The sequence below is a fragment of the Pygocentrus nattereri genome, chromosome 4, assembly GCF_015220715.1.
Source record: "Pygocentrus nattereri isolate fPygNat1 chromosome 4, fPygNat1.pri, whole genome shotgun sequence".
NCBI classification, from domain to species: domain Eukaryota; kingdom Metazoa; phylum Chordata; class Actinopteri; order Characiformes; family Serrasalmidae; genus Pygocentrus; species Pygocentrus nattereri.
In genome coordinates, this window is record NC_051214.1 from 3,615,274 (window position 1) to 3,633,209 (window position 17,936).

The following is a 17,936-nucleotide window of genomic DNA, read 5'->3' on the forward strand; positions in this document are numbered from 1 at the left end:
GGACCCCCTTTTGCCTTCAGGACTGCCTTAATTCTTTGTGGCACACTTTCAACAAGGTGTTGGAAACGTTCCTCAGAGCTGCAGATTTGTCGGCTGCACATCTATGATGCAAATTTCCCGTTCCACCACATCCCAAAGGCGCTCTATTGAATTGAGATCTGGTGATTGTGGAGGCCATTGGAGTACATTGAACTCACTGTCATGTTCAAGAAACCAGTTGGAGATGATATGAGCTTTGTGACGTGGTGCATTATCCTGCTGGAAGTAGCCATCAGAGGATGGGTACACTGGTCATAAAGGGAGGGACATGGTCAGTAACAATACACAGGCAGGCTGTGGCATTTAAACAATGCTCAGTTGGTACTGAGGGGCTCAAAGTGTGCCAAGAAATTATCCCCCACACCATCACACCACCACCACCAACCTGAACTGCTGATATAGCGCAGGATGGATCCATGCTTTCATGTTGTTTACGTCAAATTCTGACCCGACCATCTCAATGCCACAGCTGAAATCGAGACTCGTCAGACCAGGCAACATTTTCCCAATCTTCTATTGTCCAATTTTGGTGAGTCCGTGTGGACTGTAGTCTCAGTTTCCTGTTCTTAGCAGACAGGAGTGGCACCTGGTGTGGTCTTCTGCTGCTGTAGCCCATCTTCTTCAAGGTTCAATGTGTTGTGCATTCAGAGATGATGTTCTGCATTACTTGGTTGTAACAAGTGGTTTTTTGAGTTCCTGTTGCCTTTCTATCACCAGGAACCAGTCTGTCCATTCTCCTCTGACCTCTCACATTTACAAGGCATTTTCGTCCACACAACTGACCGCTCACTGGATGTTTCCTCTTTTTCGGACCGTACTCTGTAAACCCTAGAGATGGTTGTGCGTGAAAATCCCAGTAGATCAGCAGTTTCTGAAATACTCCTGTCTGGCACCAACAACCACGCCACGTTCAAAGTCCCTTAAACCCCCTTTCTTCCCCGTTCTGATGCTCGGTCTGCACTTCAGGAAATTGTCTTGACCACCTATACATGCCTAAATGCACTGAGTTGCGGCCGTGTGATTTTGCTGATTAGCTATTTGTGTTAACAAGCAATTGAACACCTAATACCTAATAAAGTGGCCAGTGAGTGTATAAAGGTGGTTGGTTAGTGTAGTGGGTAACACCTCTGCCTTCTACACTCTAGACTGGGGTTCAATCCCCCACCTGGGTAAGGTCCCTACACTATACCAATAAGAGTCCTTGGGCAAGACTCCTAACACCACCTTGGCCTACCTGTATAAAATAATCCAATTGTAAGTCACTCTGGATAAGAGCATCAGCCAAATGCCATAAATGTAAATGTAAAGCACAGCAGTCTCATTCAACCACCCAACCTTCAAGGCTTTAGTGATCAAGCTTTTTCTAAATTTGCTCCTTGTCTCTGGAATTGTTTTCCACCACGCCAAAAAGTTTAATTCCCTCTTTACTTTTAAATCTAATCTTAAAACACATCTCTTACACTTGCTCATAATCTTTTTCAAGCCTAAATTATTCCAGCCTAAGACTATTGTTGGTCTTGCCTTGTGTAGTATTGTCTGTGTACTGACAGTAGTAAGCATCTTTAGGTTCTTAAAAAGCAAAATAATAAAAGTAGTAGAAATAATAATAAAACTGAATAATAATAACATTGATTATTGTTGTTATTATTATTCATCCATTTTCTAAGCCGCTTCTCCGTCAGGGTCGCAGGGGGGTGCTGGAGCCTATCCCAGTAGGCTCCCCCCCAGTAGTCTTCAGGCGGAAGGCAGGATACACCCTGGATGGGCCACCAGTCCATCGCAGGGCAGACAGACAAACACAGACAGTCACTCACACTCTCACACACACACACACACACACACACACACACACACACACACACACACACACACACACACACACACACCTAGGGGCAATTTAGCATGTCCAATTGGCCTGACTGCATGTCTTTGGACTGTGGGAGGAAACCGGAGAACCCAGAGGAAACCCACGCAGACATGGGGAGAACATGCAAACTCCACACAGAGAGGACCCCAGTAGCCCGACCGGGGAATCGAACCCAGGCCCTCCTCGCTGTGAGGCGACAGCGCTACCCACCATGCCACCGTGCCGCCACCTATTATTATTTAATATTGTTATTATTTATTATTGTTGTTGTTTTTGTTGTTGTTAGTATTATTAACAGTGGATTATATATTTGTTTTAATTTAGATTTAGCTTAAATTTATGTATGTTTCTCAAATTCATAACCATATTTTCATAGAAAAGACATCCCTCCTCACTATTGACAACCCCTCTATGTTACATGTTTCCACCAGGAATCACATTCATCACACTGCATGATAGTCATATAATTTAGACTGAGTTGGCCAAAATAAAGTCAGCAATTTATCACCAAAAACGTTTAAACTTTATGGGATTTTTTACTCTTTTTGTTGTTTTGTTTATTGATTTATATTTTCCATGACATAACTTGCAGAAATATGAACTACACATATATTAAAATTAATATAAAATATCATATTTGCATTTTGACCATAAAAACTGTATACACAGTTGTTCTCCTCTTGGCCTCCAGGGGCGCACTTCCACACACACCCGACACACACCCTACACACACTCTGTCCGGCCACCTACCTGGTGGCGACCTTGTAAACACATTCTTCTTGTCAACCGACCCCATTAGGTCCACTGACCAAATTCAGGGAAATGTTGCCAGATATGTTAAAATTCAGTTTTCTATCGTTTGCAATGGTTGTGCCTCCGCGTAAGAGGTCCCCACGGGTTTGGTGTGCAGTCAGGCCTTGGTCCCCACCACTATATAAAAACAAGTGCACACACACACACACACACACACACACACACACACACACACACACACACACACGCAGTCACACACAGTCACACACACTCACTCACTCACACACACTCACACTGACACTCACACACACACTGACACTCTCACACACACACTCAGTCACACACACACACACACACTCCTTCATTCAGTCTGTTAAATCAGATCTCACACACTGTCACAGACACACACACACACACCCACAGTCACACACACACACACACACACACACACACACACACACACACACACACACACACTCCTTCATTCAGTCTGTTAGATCAGATCTCACACACTGTCACAGACACACACACACACACCCACAGTCACACACACACACACACACACACACACACACACACACACACACACTCACACTCCTTCATTCAGTCTGTTAGATCAGATCTCACACACTGTCACAGACACACACACACACACACACTCACACACACACACACACTCCTTCATTCAGTCTGTTAAATCAGAATTCACACACAGATACTTGTCTTGTGTAGGTACTTTTGAACAATCTGGGGACAAATGTTATGAACAGTTGAAATGCACGTATAATGTATATTTGTAACAAAAGACAACTGATGTAGACACATTAATAACAGGTCTTTTATTTGTTTCTTTTTAAACCAGTTGTTTGCCATTTGTGATGCAGTATTTATGCACAAATAATTAATGACTCCTTTTTACATGTAAAGCGAATCATAAGCAATACCAAAAAACGTAAGCTGCCAGTCAAATAATAGCACGTATGAAAAAAAAAATCTCAAAGATGGTTTTTCAAGAGAACTTTGGTAAAGACAGTGATTCTACATAGACCTTTGATTCATGGTAACTGGTTATTCAGACTGTGTTGCATATGGTTCTATAAAGGAACTTGAAAATGTTATAGTTCTTCAATTGTGCTGATATCAAGCTTGTAACAGAACTCTATGTGGTGCTATACAGAACCATTTCAAAATGGTTCATTAGTAGATCCACATACAACACATTCTCCAAACTGAAAAACCATTTCACCATGTGAAGAAACATTTAGGCATGCAAATAGCTCTTTCACTGTTTTTACTAAAGAACCCTTGAAGAACCATTTTTTAAAGATTGACAAAATAAACTGTAAAATGAAATAAAACTTTTTTTTAGAACTTTATCAATGAACAGAAAAAAGAAAGACTGCAAATGACATTTGCTCTGGTTTACATTTTCCTTTTAAATGCAGTGATTCTGTTCTTTACAAAGAACTTTACCGATAACCAATGTCGGTCTTTGAATGCAGCAGGGTCAACTTTTATACAGGACTCAATCTTTTTTCTTGGCACTGTAACCTATTCTTGGCACTTGGAACCTATTCAGATGTTTTTCAACTGCTTTCATTTCACTGGTCTCCCATTTCTTTCTCTTAACCATCTTTACACCTGAGTAAATGCAGAACATGTTTTGTCAAAACATGCAATGTTTTTTCAATGTCATAAAAGTTTGCCATCATGTTTATTTATCAGACAATACCTTTGGGAACTGATGTGGTACTGGTTGGTTCTATGACTTGCTCAGCCAAGGTCTCCTGAGCTTGCTGTGTAGATGGTTCTAAGTCCGGTTCTGCTCCAGGATCTACATAAACCCAAAACAAACACACTCTTTTTGAAAATATTTTAAATAGCTAAAGACATGTCCTAATAATAATAATAATAATAATAAGACTATAAAATTGCATTTTCTGATGAAAATGCAGAGTGATTGCTGTGATAAGTCCTACATGATTGCTAGAGTGCTGCTATGTCGTTGATTTGGTCTTGATATTTGGTTCTTAGGGTGCTGCTAGGTGGCTGCAAAGTTCCACCTATACTGGGCAGCAGAAATATACAGGACAATGTCAAAGGTCACTCTACTACTCAGGCCATGAACAACAAAGAAGAAATGGAGTGGCTTTTATTGTCAACAAGGATGTCAACAAGACCATTATTGGATGCAATTCTGTGAATGACTGACTGATGTCAATCAGATTTCATGCATAACCATTCAACATTCCATTCATTCAAGTTTACTCCCCAACAACAGATGCTAATAAAGAAGAAATTAAAAAGTTTTATTATGAAGCTCAGGATAAAACTGACAAGATCTGTAAATAAGTTATCCTGCTGGTAACTGAAATACCATAGTCAGAAATCAGAAGGAGGGAAATAGTTGTACAATGATATCTTCATTACTAATACCTTCTTGAAGTAACTAAAACAACATCATGACAAACATGGAAAAACAAGGATTGTTTTCTAGAATATATGTACACTCAGAAATAAATATCAATGTCTAGTTGGTATACCAAGGGAAGTTCAATGGACAGGACTGATGAAAATAAAGATCAATCAACAAAACCCTTCTTGATGTATGCTAGATTATGGAAAAAGCCAAGGAGATCATCAAGGAAGTTAACATGTACTTCTTTGACTACAACAAAGTCTTTGTGTTGACCACACAAAATTATGCAATTATGCAATTTATTCCTCAGGAAGATGGGAATACAAGAACATGTCATCATTCTACTGAGAAACCTCCTACAGTCTGGACAGAGAACCGACAAACAGAATGGTTCTACATTGGCAAAGGAGTTAGTCAAAGCTATACTGTGTCACCTTACCTGTTCAACCTGTATGCTGAACATTTAATGAGATGCAGGACTGGAGGAAAATGATTGAGGATTCAAGACCGGTGGAAGACATCAATAACCTTCAATATGCGGATGACACGACACTTGCAGCAGAAAATCCAGAAGACCTAAAGGCCCTTATAAGGAAGATTAAAGAACAGAGTGAAAAGATGGGACTTCAGCTCAATATGAGGACTAAGGTTAGGACAATAAGAAAGAGCACTAACTGTAGCACTGATGGAGAAGATGCCAAAGAGATGGACAGCATTTGCCAACTTTAACTGATTAACAACAAAGGACCCAGCAGTCAAAATTGAACTGGAAAAGACTTTCAAATGCAAAAATCCATCTCTCCACATAAAGATCAGAACTGTCCAGACTGTGGTCATCTCTGTGGTTCTTTATGGATATGAAAACTGGTCAATAAAAAAGGTGGGAAATACTGATGCATTTGAACTGCTGGCAAAGTCTTTTGAGGGAACAAAGGAAACAAACCAATGGGCTCTTGATCAAAACAAGCCTCAATTTTCATTCCAAGTCCAGATAATAAACTGACACACTCTTTGGGATTTGGGAATATTGTGAGAAGAACCATTGGAAAAGACAATGATGCTTGGAAGAGTTGGGAAGTGGAGGGCAAGCAAGAAGATACAATGCGAGGAACAATGAACAAGGCCATTAGAAAGCCAGAAGACCCAAACAGAAGACCAGGATATTCTGGAGAAACACCATCAATATGGTCTCCAGGGGTTGGAAACAATTCGACAGCACTTAACAATAATATAGGGGGCTAATATGTGCTAAAGATCTTACACCAAGCAGTCTCTTTTCCTTAAATCCATTGAACAGGAAAACATTGACTTATTTTTCGTCCTGATTTTGGAAGTTGCCATATTTTTTAGAAATGTGGTCAATGCGTTTTAAATGTGTTTCAAAGTGTTTGCAGTATAACTGTGCCTCTATATGAAATAACTACTAATGAATACGTCTCCTGGTAAAAAATACATTATGAACACAAAAAACCCACCACAAACAACACCTTAACACAGTTATTGAAAAGTATAGGCTAAGGGATGCATACTGAACAAATACAATATCTTGCATCATTTTAGCAAGTTGGCCAAAGGCCAAATTTGACCTTTAGGGCAGGGGCGTTTACTTAAAATTCAATAAGGTTCAGTTACCAAAAATCAAGCAAAGGTCCAGAACATCATAACTTCCATTATGATTCAGTGCCATATGCTGTTTACTGAAGTAGCCTAGTAGGAATATCAATACCTTATGTAGTCCATAACTGAAAGTCAAATCAAAAAGTACAGTTCAGTGATATTTCAACATTTATTGTCAGTTTTCTTTTCAGATCACATCATATGAAATAAATTCCCTTTGACTCACTTTCTTCTCTGACTGCTGTGTCTTGCCTCGTCCCTCCCGAGTGGAGTCGAATGGAGACTCCGTCAAGTCTCTGCGCTCATTGTAATGCACAGATCTGATTGGCTGAGTAGTGTCACGTGTGATATTTACAAAGCATGCGATTGGTCTGTGAGTTTCCTGGGCCGCTAAAACGGTACCATAATGACTAGAAATGATACCCCGACTAAAATAGGACCACCCTGTCGTAATTAAATAATTATCCAGAATTTATCGGTTATAGGTCCAGGTCAGCATGGAACAGCCTTTGGGTCCAGACTTGGACTACGGTCCACCTATTAGTGACCTCTGCTTTAGGGTGATTATACAGACCTATGCAATAAGACTGAAAACTGAAATTGTTAAGGTGGCTCTACCAAATGGCTTCAACGCAAGGTATACAGTAGATTTATCATTTTAATTTGTGTTCAGTTTTATATACACCAAAACAGAGCTTGACTAGTCAGGTACAATTTCAGGGCTTGACTGGTCAGGTACAACTTCAGATTCATTTGTGGCTGCAGCATTGGACTGACCACTGCTAGGACTGTGGGAACTACATCTTTTCATTGTTGTCTTGGCTTTTGTTTTAGAAACTGAAATCATGCGATTGCAGGAACTTTCATCTGAGCTACTATCTGAAGACCCAGGGACATACTCATCATCACTGCTATAAACACTACTGATAGAGCAGGCATCATGAAGCTATAAAAAAATAACATAGCTTCCATGTGAACACTGCTGTATACTTTAGCTATTTTATATTCAGAAGAGTGAATTGTGCATGTTTTATAAAACTACAAAAATAAAGCATTTTGTTACCTGAACTAAGAATGCAGACCTCTGCTGCTGAGCATCTCCACAAGTAAGATCAGATTCCAGATGATGACTATCTTCTTGCATTACAATTGTTGTCACCTGAAAAAAATATTTAACAATTAAGCCCAAAAGTGCAAGTGTTTTAGCAAACTAACACCAGGTCAAAAAGCATAAATGTGCAGAAAGCAAAGATTATGCAAAACAAAAATAATTATATATATATATATATATATATATATATATATATATATATATATATATATATATACACAGACATATTTTTTTTTCTTCTAGAAAATGAAAAATATTTTAAATTAAGTGTTTTGTTGGAATTTTGTGCAAAGCTTTCATTTAAATAATGGGCACCACTTGTCATTTGAAATTAATCTTTTGCCAACACTGGTAGACTACAGTGTACATTGTGGGGACTTGACGTTTACCATGTAAAAAACTAATGAAAATAAGCAGTTTCATACCTGGTTGGGGAAAGTAGACTCAAGCTGTGAATGCTGAGTGCAATGCTGATCATCTCCAGAGGCAACCTCTGACTCCAGACGATTACTGTCCTTTTCCATTCCATTTTTTGTCATCTGAAATAGACAAAACAGTTACCAATAAGCCCAAAAGCAAAAGCAATGTTTGCACACTACAACTAAACTGAACACTGTCAAGTTGTAGAAAGTATTTTTAGGCTAAACACACCAAAAAGAAATATTTCTAGATTAAAATTATAATATTTTAATGTGCATGTCTTCTGAGGACTTTGTGTAAAACCTTCACTTTTTAAGACAGTGTGGGGACTCAGTGGGGGAAGGGCAGTTTTATACCTCGCTACAGAAAGTAGACTCAAGCTGTGAATGCTGAGTGCGATGCTGATTGTCTCCAGAGGCAACCTCTGACTCCAGACGATTACTGCCGGCATTTTTTTTCATCTGAAACAGACAAAACAATTACCAATAAACCCAGTTTGCTAGTTCAAAGCCTGCATTCAATATAGTGTAAAATAAGGAACACAGAACACACAATAGGGAAAGAAAGCTGATAACGCTAGATGACTTCTGTTTTACTCCAAATAACTCCCTCCACACCACAATTAAGCTAATAATGAGCTTTCCATGATCCCATACCCACCTGAAGAGGAGGTTGCTACAAGTTACAAGCCAAAGGTTGCAAGATTGGAAACACAAAGATGGCACTGGTTGGACACTGAATGCAATTTTACAAAATATTGCATGGCAGCTTTACAGAATCTAAGTCTAAAGCCAATGGCTCAGCAGGCCAAGAGCAGTAAACTGACAGCAGTGAAAGAGTTTGCTACTGTAGATACTGGTGGCGAAAAAGGCACTGTGAGAGAAGGCACCTTGTAACAGTACTGAGATAACCCTAGTAAGGAGTAAATGAAATTAGATTTAGAAAACAAACAGCAAATGGTGCAGCATCATGAGATGGAAGGGTCAGCCGAGCAGTCTGCATGAGAGAAGCTCAACAGGTTAGCAAATGCAGTGTGATCAAGGAAGAGCATCTCTGAAGGCGATGAGGTAGATGTGCATAGTCCACGTGAAAAGCAGAAGGGATTAATACATGCCAAGCAGGTTTAAGGAGCAGCAGTGCATAAACGCCATAACTGAGGTATATGAACAGACATTCACTCTCAGCCTGACATGCACCAGCAGCCTAATAATGGCTACGTTTACATTCAAAGATTTTTGCCAATCCGACTGAATACAGTTTACAGATTCAGACTGAGGTGTTTATGCTCACTCTATTCAACAATCTGATGAAAATCTTCATTTAAATGCTCACTACAAGTAATCCGATGCAAAATGATGTGCATGCGTGGTGTAGCGTTTAAAGTAAATATCCTGTGAGTCCAGGAAGAGTGAGATGAGCAGCAGTGAGCAGTGCTTGTTTTTAACTGCTTTAAAATGACTTCAGACTCAGGAAAACGTCCGTCACATGTCCTTATTAAAGAAGGCAGAGAGGAAGACGACGTGCTCCAAGATACATAAGCTGGACGTCCGTCCCACCACCGTCTTTTAAAGATCAGAGCATGAACTTCGTCTCCTCTGCAGACCAGTTTCTGCTCTGCTCTGCCATGTATAAACTCTCACTATGCACGCCGCGCATGCACAGAGCATTCTTACACATTCTGATTGGAGTGTAATCGGATTCAGGCGTGGTACATGGCTGTTATTCTTCTATTTAATGGATTATTTAGAGGTTTACCCACCTCGTTCAATCGGATAGAAATTGTATTCCGAATAGCCTCAGGCTGCATGTAAACGTGGCTACTGACGTCAGTGCACACTCTGCCACAGTGTTTTTGTGGGTCTTATGAGGAAAAACAGCAAAATGCGTGCTGCTGGGCAATAAGAGTTACACTGAATATATAATAACGCTGCCATACTTATAATAGGGTAATTAAATATGGAAACACAATGATAAGACAAGAACGTTGGGTTTATTTACAGCAACAAACAGACTACTGCTGAAACTCATGAATGCCATGATGACGATTAGAACCAGTCATCAAAAACTGAAATATTGATTAAAATACAACGTATTAAGGATTCTAGGAGGTTGTGACAACGTACAATGTAGTATTGATTACTTTCGCCTTCTCATCAACGTTGTCACAACTTCCTAGAAAGTTGTCAGACAATGTTGTCATAACTTTCTGAGAAATTACATTTCAATGTTGTGACAACGTAGAGAGCACCAAGCACATGACGCCATGGGTACCAAAACAGGACGCTGTCACAATGTAACTGTGTTTGCAGGGCTGGTAGGAATAAAACTTGGTGGTTTTGCCTGTCTAATGGGAACTGGCTTTATGGTTGCCATTAGAGGGCTTTAGGAAACAATTAAATGTACCTGGATTAATCCCAGAAGACCTGATAAAACGATCAGAATCCTTTACACTGTGATATCAGCCCATCAGGAAAACAGGGAACACCATTAGTGACTACTGAAAACCACCAAGAACCAACAGACTCTTTTAAAGGGTTCCATGATTTTTTTTTTCAACAGGGAGGTACATTAAACACTCTCTAGCCATGTTATGAACAAAAAATGGATTAAGTGATGATGTCTCTAAGCAGCAGCAGCAGCCAGAAGTTAACGTGCCATTGGGCTATTTCTGCCGTTGTGGCAGAGAGTGCATGACGTCACTGATGCTGAGACTGCATCTGTCTGAAGGCCTGCAGCCAGACTCTCCTGGTACTGGTTGACTACAACCAATTACACATTGTGCAGACTTCGCATCACCTGTGTGAACACGCTTGAATTTGAGCAGTTTGCTTACCTGGGCACCAAAAGCAGGTTTGTGCTGCGAAGGCTTGATGCAGTGCTGATCATCTCCAGAGGCACCTTCTGACTCCAGATGATTGTTGTCCGCTTCCATTCCACTTTTTATCACCTAAAATGGACACAACAGTCATTATTAAACACAAAATAAAAGGGAAATCCTGCTATGGAAACAGCACGCAACACGTGAGCCGTACCATGCTGTAACTGACTGGCACTGTTCTGATCATCTCTATATAGTTTACATAAACTCAGATTAACAGTATCCTTTCCTTTCAAGCCTCCATTTACATTATGGATATGATGTCTTAAAAATATATTCACTGTTTGGCATCTAATTATCCACTACTGGTACAAGAAGTGACATTCTTACTTCACTCCTCCACGGACAATCACCATCTCCATAATTATACGTAATCTCCTCTCCAGGTGTGATGTCTCTTAAAGCAAACAGGCACAAATGTGGCCTTCCCTCCACGATGAGTCTCTTCATTTTACAGTTGGGGTTAATGTGGTCATCATTAACCAGTCTTCCAAGACTGCCATCGTCCCTTGCAGCATCAATACTGGATTTGAACAAACAGAAGTCAGTTATTGAAGGTCATATTTTAGTTGTATAGTTGTAAAATTAAAGGTCTAATAAAAGCAAACATTACATTATTCACAATTATTTCACTTCATAACAGTGTCAGTGTCATTTTGCTCATATTATTATATTATCATTACTAGACTATCCACAATTTCCTTCTACCTCTGAAGCACCTGTGCTCAGTACGCGTCTACAGGCTGGGCTGATCAGCGCGTTCAGTTAAAGAACACGATATACTGTGAAATAGAAACTGCAGGGTGGGGGGGGGGGGGTGTTGGGGGGGGGCAATCAAAGAGTGAATGGCGAACGCGTCTGTAAACAAAACGATGTCGCTGCGAAAACGCGCGGCGCTAACGGCGGAAACATGTTCGACTTCTGAAGGTTTAAATATTAATGCGTCACAGCAGTGAAGCGTTTAAAGCCCATCTAACACCAGTCTACCGTCCACGTCTCCGCCCGGCCCGGAGCGCGGTCCCCGACATTTTTCTATCCAATCCGCGCTGAGTATGGACGGAACTAAGACGGGAACGTCACTGCCTGGGAGGGGGACTGAGAGACAGTGGAGGAGAGAAGTTTGTGTTCTGACTCTCCGGAGCGTTTTATAGATTTTTCTTTGTTGTATCACAAAGTTACGGCGGTATTACGCTATATAGCGGCTCAACCGCAGCGTTTCAGTTCAGTTTTATTGCGGAACGGCTGGAGAAGCAGCTCAGCCGGACTGTGGGGTACTGGTGTACAGCAGCGGACTGAGAGCTGGGGGAGCTGCGGTTACTAACAATTGTGCGGAGCGGCGCGGCCGGGATTCGTACGGCGTCCTGAACTTCATGCCAGGCGGAGACTGCGGTGTTGCCCGCTGTGAGTGCTGGGACTGCTGCGTTTCACCGGAGAACTTCGTGAACCGTGAGTGCTGTTGTCATGGTTACCGGAGACGCCACCTCAGTGAGCTTTGTTGAACAGTGAGTAACGAGTCAACTGACTCGGTTGACTCAGTCGAGTCATTTTCGCTTTCTGGAGTGAAATTAAAGCGCACCAACGTAAAGGGTCCAACGAAAAGCGCTTGAACTGTTTCATGGGAGTTTTACTTTCTACTCGTTAGGTGTGTGTTTACTGAGCTGAGTGTTTAATGCACACTGTCTAAACGAAGGGTAGTTTTATTCATTTCTTTTATTGTATTTCATTAACCAGGGTGTAAAGGATATGTGTTAGGTTGGGTTTTTTTATTATTATCTTTGAGAGTTGGGCATCTGATTTATTTGAGACTTGATTTGGAATTATTTCTTTTCTTCATTTAATTTCATTTTTATATTTTTTTACTGAGGGATAAACTCAGAGAGCTAAATAAATAGCGCCTCATTTATTTTCTCTAGATCACGTGTTGGCTGTTTCTTCTAAATTTCGCTTTTTACACATTGTTATTTAATAAGGTAACTGTAACATTTATGGAGGCACCATTTAAATATTCATACATTGTTAGCTTATTTGGCTAAACCATACCTGAAGTTTTCAGTGGCTTGTATTTTGGAGATGTACGCCCCCTAAATTTATATTGGGCACCTTTAGGGAGGTGTTACATTTTTGGAGGCACCGCTGGGATTTCTTTCCCAAAACTGTGTATATTAATTGTTTTTATTAAGAGGATGTACACCCAGATTATGCCATTGTACTGGGTAAGGTTCCCAGGGAGACTGCAGATGAGGCTATCTTGAAAGTGTTAGGAACAGTCAAGGTCTTTGGGCGTACTAGGATAAGGGGTCGTCGTGGGGATTCCACCGGCAAACAGGCATTTATACTAGTAGAGACCAGCACGGTTCTAGATCAAAACACCATGCCGTCTGAGGTTGGCATTGAAGGGGAGATAGGGCCTTGGCCTGTACATCTAGTCAGCAGTTTAGGTTTGTGAATTCCAGCTCTGGGGATGACGCATTCCAATTCAAGCTGTGTGAACTGCTAAAGCAGGAAGGTAAATCTATGGATGATGTAATGTCCTTTGCTAAGAAAAATCAACCCCCTAAAGCTGATCTTAGTGCAGAGCTAGTGAATACCATAGGCAAACTGATTGACAAGTGTGGTCAAGTATCCCCTGATGGGCCTAGTTACAGAAAGTTGAGGCTGTTCTCAGGAATTAGACCTGTCCCCCCAGGTGAGGAAGAGTACGATGTCTGGGTAGAGCAAGCTACCCAAATGGTCAGTGAATGGCAGTGTAGTGAGGCAGCAAAGAAGCAGCATATAGTAGAAAGCTTAAGGGGGCCTGCTGTTGATATTATTAGGTTTCTAAAAGGTAGCAACCCCTCTGCAACTGCTACAGACTACCTGGCTGCTCTTGATACTGCATATGGCACTACAGAAAGTGGGGCAGACCTAATGGCAAAGTTTAGGCACACCTACCATGAGAAGGGAGAAAAGATCTCCTCTTTCCTGTACCGGCTGGATAAACTCCTCCATAGAGCCCTGTCTAAAGGAAGTATTGAAGCTGCAGATCTGAATAAAACACGAATGGAGCAGCTGGTGAAGGGTGCTCTAACAGACGACATGGTGGCCCTCAGGCTTCGAATTACCCATACTTTGCGTGAGCCACCATCCTTTTCCCAGTTACTAAGAGAGGCTAGGGAGGAGGAGGAATGGATTCAGTCTAGAGAAACAGTGAGAGCCGAAGTTGCAACCATTGCTGTATCACAACCCTCTAAGATGTTTGAGCTGGACAGCTTAAAGAAAGAAGTAAAGGAGCTGTCAGGTCAGGTTACTCGACTTTTGAGTGTGGCTACAGTGAGGTCAAAAACCAGTGAGCTAACCAGAGGAACTGAGAAAGTTCAACAAAGTGAGCGAGGGGAAGTTTCACCAGAAAACACAAAAGCCAAGCCCAGAACAGCGAGCATTTTCTGCTATTGGTGTGGAGAGGATGGACATACCAAAAGAGAATGCAAAGGGGCTGAAGATTTGAGAAAGGTTAACAGGAAACTGATTGATAGGATGAAGGGAAACTTCACTGGGGCTCTGTGAAGGAACGGCACCGGGCTCCAATTAAAACACGTTCCACCCAATGTTCATCCGCATCCGTAGGCACCACAAACATACCTATGGGGTTAGTGGGTCCCACTTCTGAGGTACCTGTTCAGATAGAGGATATATACGCTAAAGCACTCTTAGATAGTGGTTCTCAGGTCACCATTCTGTACAGAAGCTTTTAGATAGATAGATAGATAGATAGATAGATAGATAGATAGATAGATAGATACTTTATTGATCCCGAAGGAAATTTAGGCATCCAGCAGCAACAACACAATACAGTAGGAAACATATTCAACATCTATCAAACCCAGAACAATAGAAAATATATAAGGGTATAGAAACTTTCTGTACAAGTTAAAGAACTATCTGTAGATGGAGCAGTGCAGTAGATTTTTCTAACAGCCAATAAATAAATTCACAGAGCAAAGTGCAAGGTGCAACCGACATTGGTTATAAAAGTTATAAAAGTGACTGATGTGCCATAGAATTATTAATATGTACATGTAAATAATATAGTTCTGTAAAGTGAATATTGAGTGTAAGAGAGATTGGGGAAGTGTAATTGTGAATAAATAATTAAGCGGTTGAGTAGTTGAATAATGTCCATGTAGTGTGACTGGGTTAAACTCAGTCAGCAGCAGCATCCCGTCCCCGATGGGAGGAATTGAAGAGTCTGATGGCTCTCGGAATGACTGATCTTCTGAGTCTGTCCGTTGTGCAGCTCAGTGATAGCAGTCTGCCACTGAACACACTCCTCTGCTTCATGATGATGGTGTAAAGTGGGTGACTATCATTGTTCATGATAGAAAGCAGTTTATCCAAAGTCCTCCTATCTGCTATTGTTACCAGAGAGTTCAGCTCCACTCCCACCACTGCCTCGGCCCTCCTGACCAGCTTGTCCAGCCTTGATGCATCTCTTCTCTTCATGTTGCCTCCCCAGCAAACCACAGCGTAGAAGAGAATGCTGGCCACGATTGAGTGACAGAACATCTGCAGAAGCTTCTTACAGATGTTAAAGGACCAAAGTCTCCTCAGGAAATAGAGCCAACTCTGTCCTTTCCTGTACAGGGTGTCCATGTTTGTTGATCAGTCCATTTTGTTGTCCAGATGCAGACCAAGGTACCTGTAGGTCTTGACCGTCTCCACATCAACCCCCTCAATGGAGACTGGCTGCAGGGGTAGTCCAGACCTACGGAAGTCCACCACCAACTCCTTGGTCTTGGATATGTTCAACTGCAGTTGGTTCAGTCGACACCAAGCAACAAATTCTTCCACCTGTCTCCTGTACTCCTCCTCCTGACCACCCTTGACACATTCAACGATGGCAGTGTCATCCGAGAATTTCTGCAGATGGCACATCTCCGAGTTGTACTGGAAGTCTGATGTGTAGAGAGTGAAGAGGAAGGGGGAGAGCACAGTCCCCTGTGGTGCTCCAGTGCTGCTGACAACAGTCTCAGATGTACCGTCAGTCAGCCTCATTTTATGATGCTCATTTGACACATTTGCCAGTAGAGCCAGTAGAAGATTTGGAAATATGGGGGCTTAGTTCACACAAGTACCCTTATGATGGGTATCTGTCAGTCAAACTTGAGTTTACTGGAGGAATTGCAGGGGTGCAGGAAACTATAGACACCTTAGCATTAGTGTGTCCTGACCCTGTCTCTAAAACCCCCGTAGCACTTTTAGTGGGAACAAACACTCAGACTGTAAGGAAGCTTTTTGATTCATGTAGAACTCAGGGTGGGGAACAGTTTTTAAACACTATGACCATACACCCCATGATCAGGAAAGCTTATGAGTCCCTACAAGAGACTAGTGTAGCTTTAGATGAGCTAGAACAAAAAGGTACTGTATGGTTCTTTCAGCCCAAGCCCATCACTTTGCAGCCCTGCCAAGTTGTTCGAGTTGCTGGCATGCCCAAGTTACCTGGTGAACTGACCAACTCACTCCTACTAGTAGATCAGAACGAGGATGCAAATACTTCAGCAGAAGTACAAGTGAGACCTGAAGTTCATCCTGCCTCAGTACTGAGACAGAAGTGGGTAGTGGTCTTGGTGCGAAATGTGTCCAGTAAGCCTGTTGTTCTGAGTAGAGGGACACCTCTTGCCAGCATCTTTCCTGTCGCTATGGTACCCCAGCTAAAGACTCCTATCTCTGAACCTACCACTACCTTGTCTCCCCGTTCTTTTGATTTTGGGGACTCTCCTATGCCAGAAGAGGCAAAGCGTTGTCTTTGTGAGAAAATGATGGAGAGAAAGGAAGTGTTTTCTTGTCATGAGTGGGATGTAGGCTGTTCTAAGAGTACCAAAAATGAGATCCGATTGACTGATTAAAAACCTTTCAGATCTCGTCGCTTAGCTCCTGCTGACATAGATGATGTGCGCAAGCATCTGCAGGAACTTAAGGAGAATGGCATCATTCAGTCCAAAAGTCCCTATGCATCTCCAATAGTAGTCGTTCGTAAGAAGTCAGGCAAGGTCAGGATGTGCATGGACTACAGGACCCTGAATCAAAGAACCATCCCTGATCAATACACTGTCCCAAGAATTGAAGACGCTCTTCATAGCTTGTCGGGAAGCAAGTGGTTCACCGTTCTGGACTTGAGAAGTGGATACTACCAGATCTCTATGAGCGATTCTGACAAGGAAAAGACAGCTTTTATCTGTCCACTAGGATTTTATCAATTTGAACGCATGCCACAAGGGATTTCTGGAGCTCCTGCCACTTTCCAGAGGGTCATGGAATGCGCAGTTGGAGACATGAACTTCCTGGAGGTCTTGGTATACTTGGATGACTTGATCGTGTTCGGTAAATCTCTAGAAGAACATGAGGAGCGACTCATTAAAGTTCTTGACCGGTTACGTGACGAAGGGTTGAAGCTGTCTCTGGATAAATGCCAGTTTGGGAGAACGTCAGTCACCTATGTTGGTCACATTGTGTCCCAAGATGGAATATCCACTGACCCATCAAAGATAGAAGCTGTGTCGGCATGGCCCAAGCCTCAGACTGTGTCAGAACTCAGATCTTTTCTGGGATTCTGTGGATATTATCGTCGTTTTGTGAAGGATTTCAACCAGAATCTGTCGTCCCCTCCATGAGTTGCTTCAGGGCTCTGTATCTCATGCCAGCTTGAAAACCAACACTGGAAAGTTGATTCAGAATAAAATTCATGTCAAAATCACTGAGCCCTTTGATGAGCTCAAAACTCAGTTGACTAGGACTTGCTGACACCCAGAAGTCCTATGTGTTGCATGTCAATGCTAGCCTGGATGGCTTGGGT

General features: G+C 41.8%; 1 protein-coding gene across 4 annotated transcripts in view; it reads left to right on the top strand.

Annotated features, from left to right (window-relative positions):
* The window catches only part of LOC108412178 (E3 ubiquitin/ISG15 ligase TRIM25-like), a 56,134-nt gene that overhangs the window by 12,782 nt on the left and 25,416 nt on the right, over positions 1 to 17,936 (top strand). The window contains exon 5 of one of the 4 annotated variants that reach the window (XM_037537415.1): positions 5,389 to 6,880. The exons of the other annotated variants lie outside the window; for them this stretch is intronic. Within the exon in view, the coding sequence (XP_037393312.1) occupies positions 5,389 to 5,426 (38 nt within the window). The 3' untranslated portion in view covers positions 5,427 to 6,880. Of the gene's footprint in view, positions 1 to 5,388; positions 6,881 to 17,936 lie in introns of those variants that run through there. 4 annotated transcript variants of the gene reach the window in all.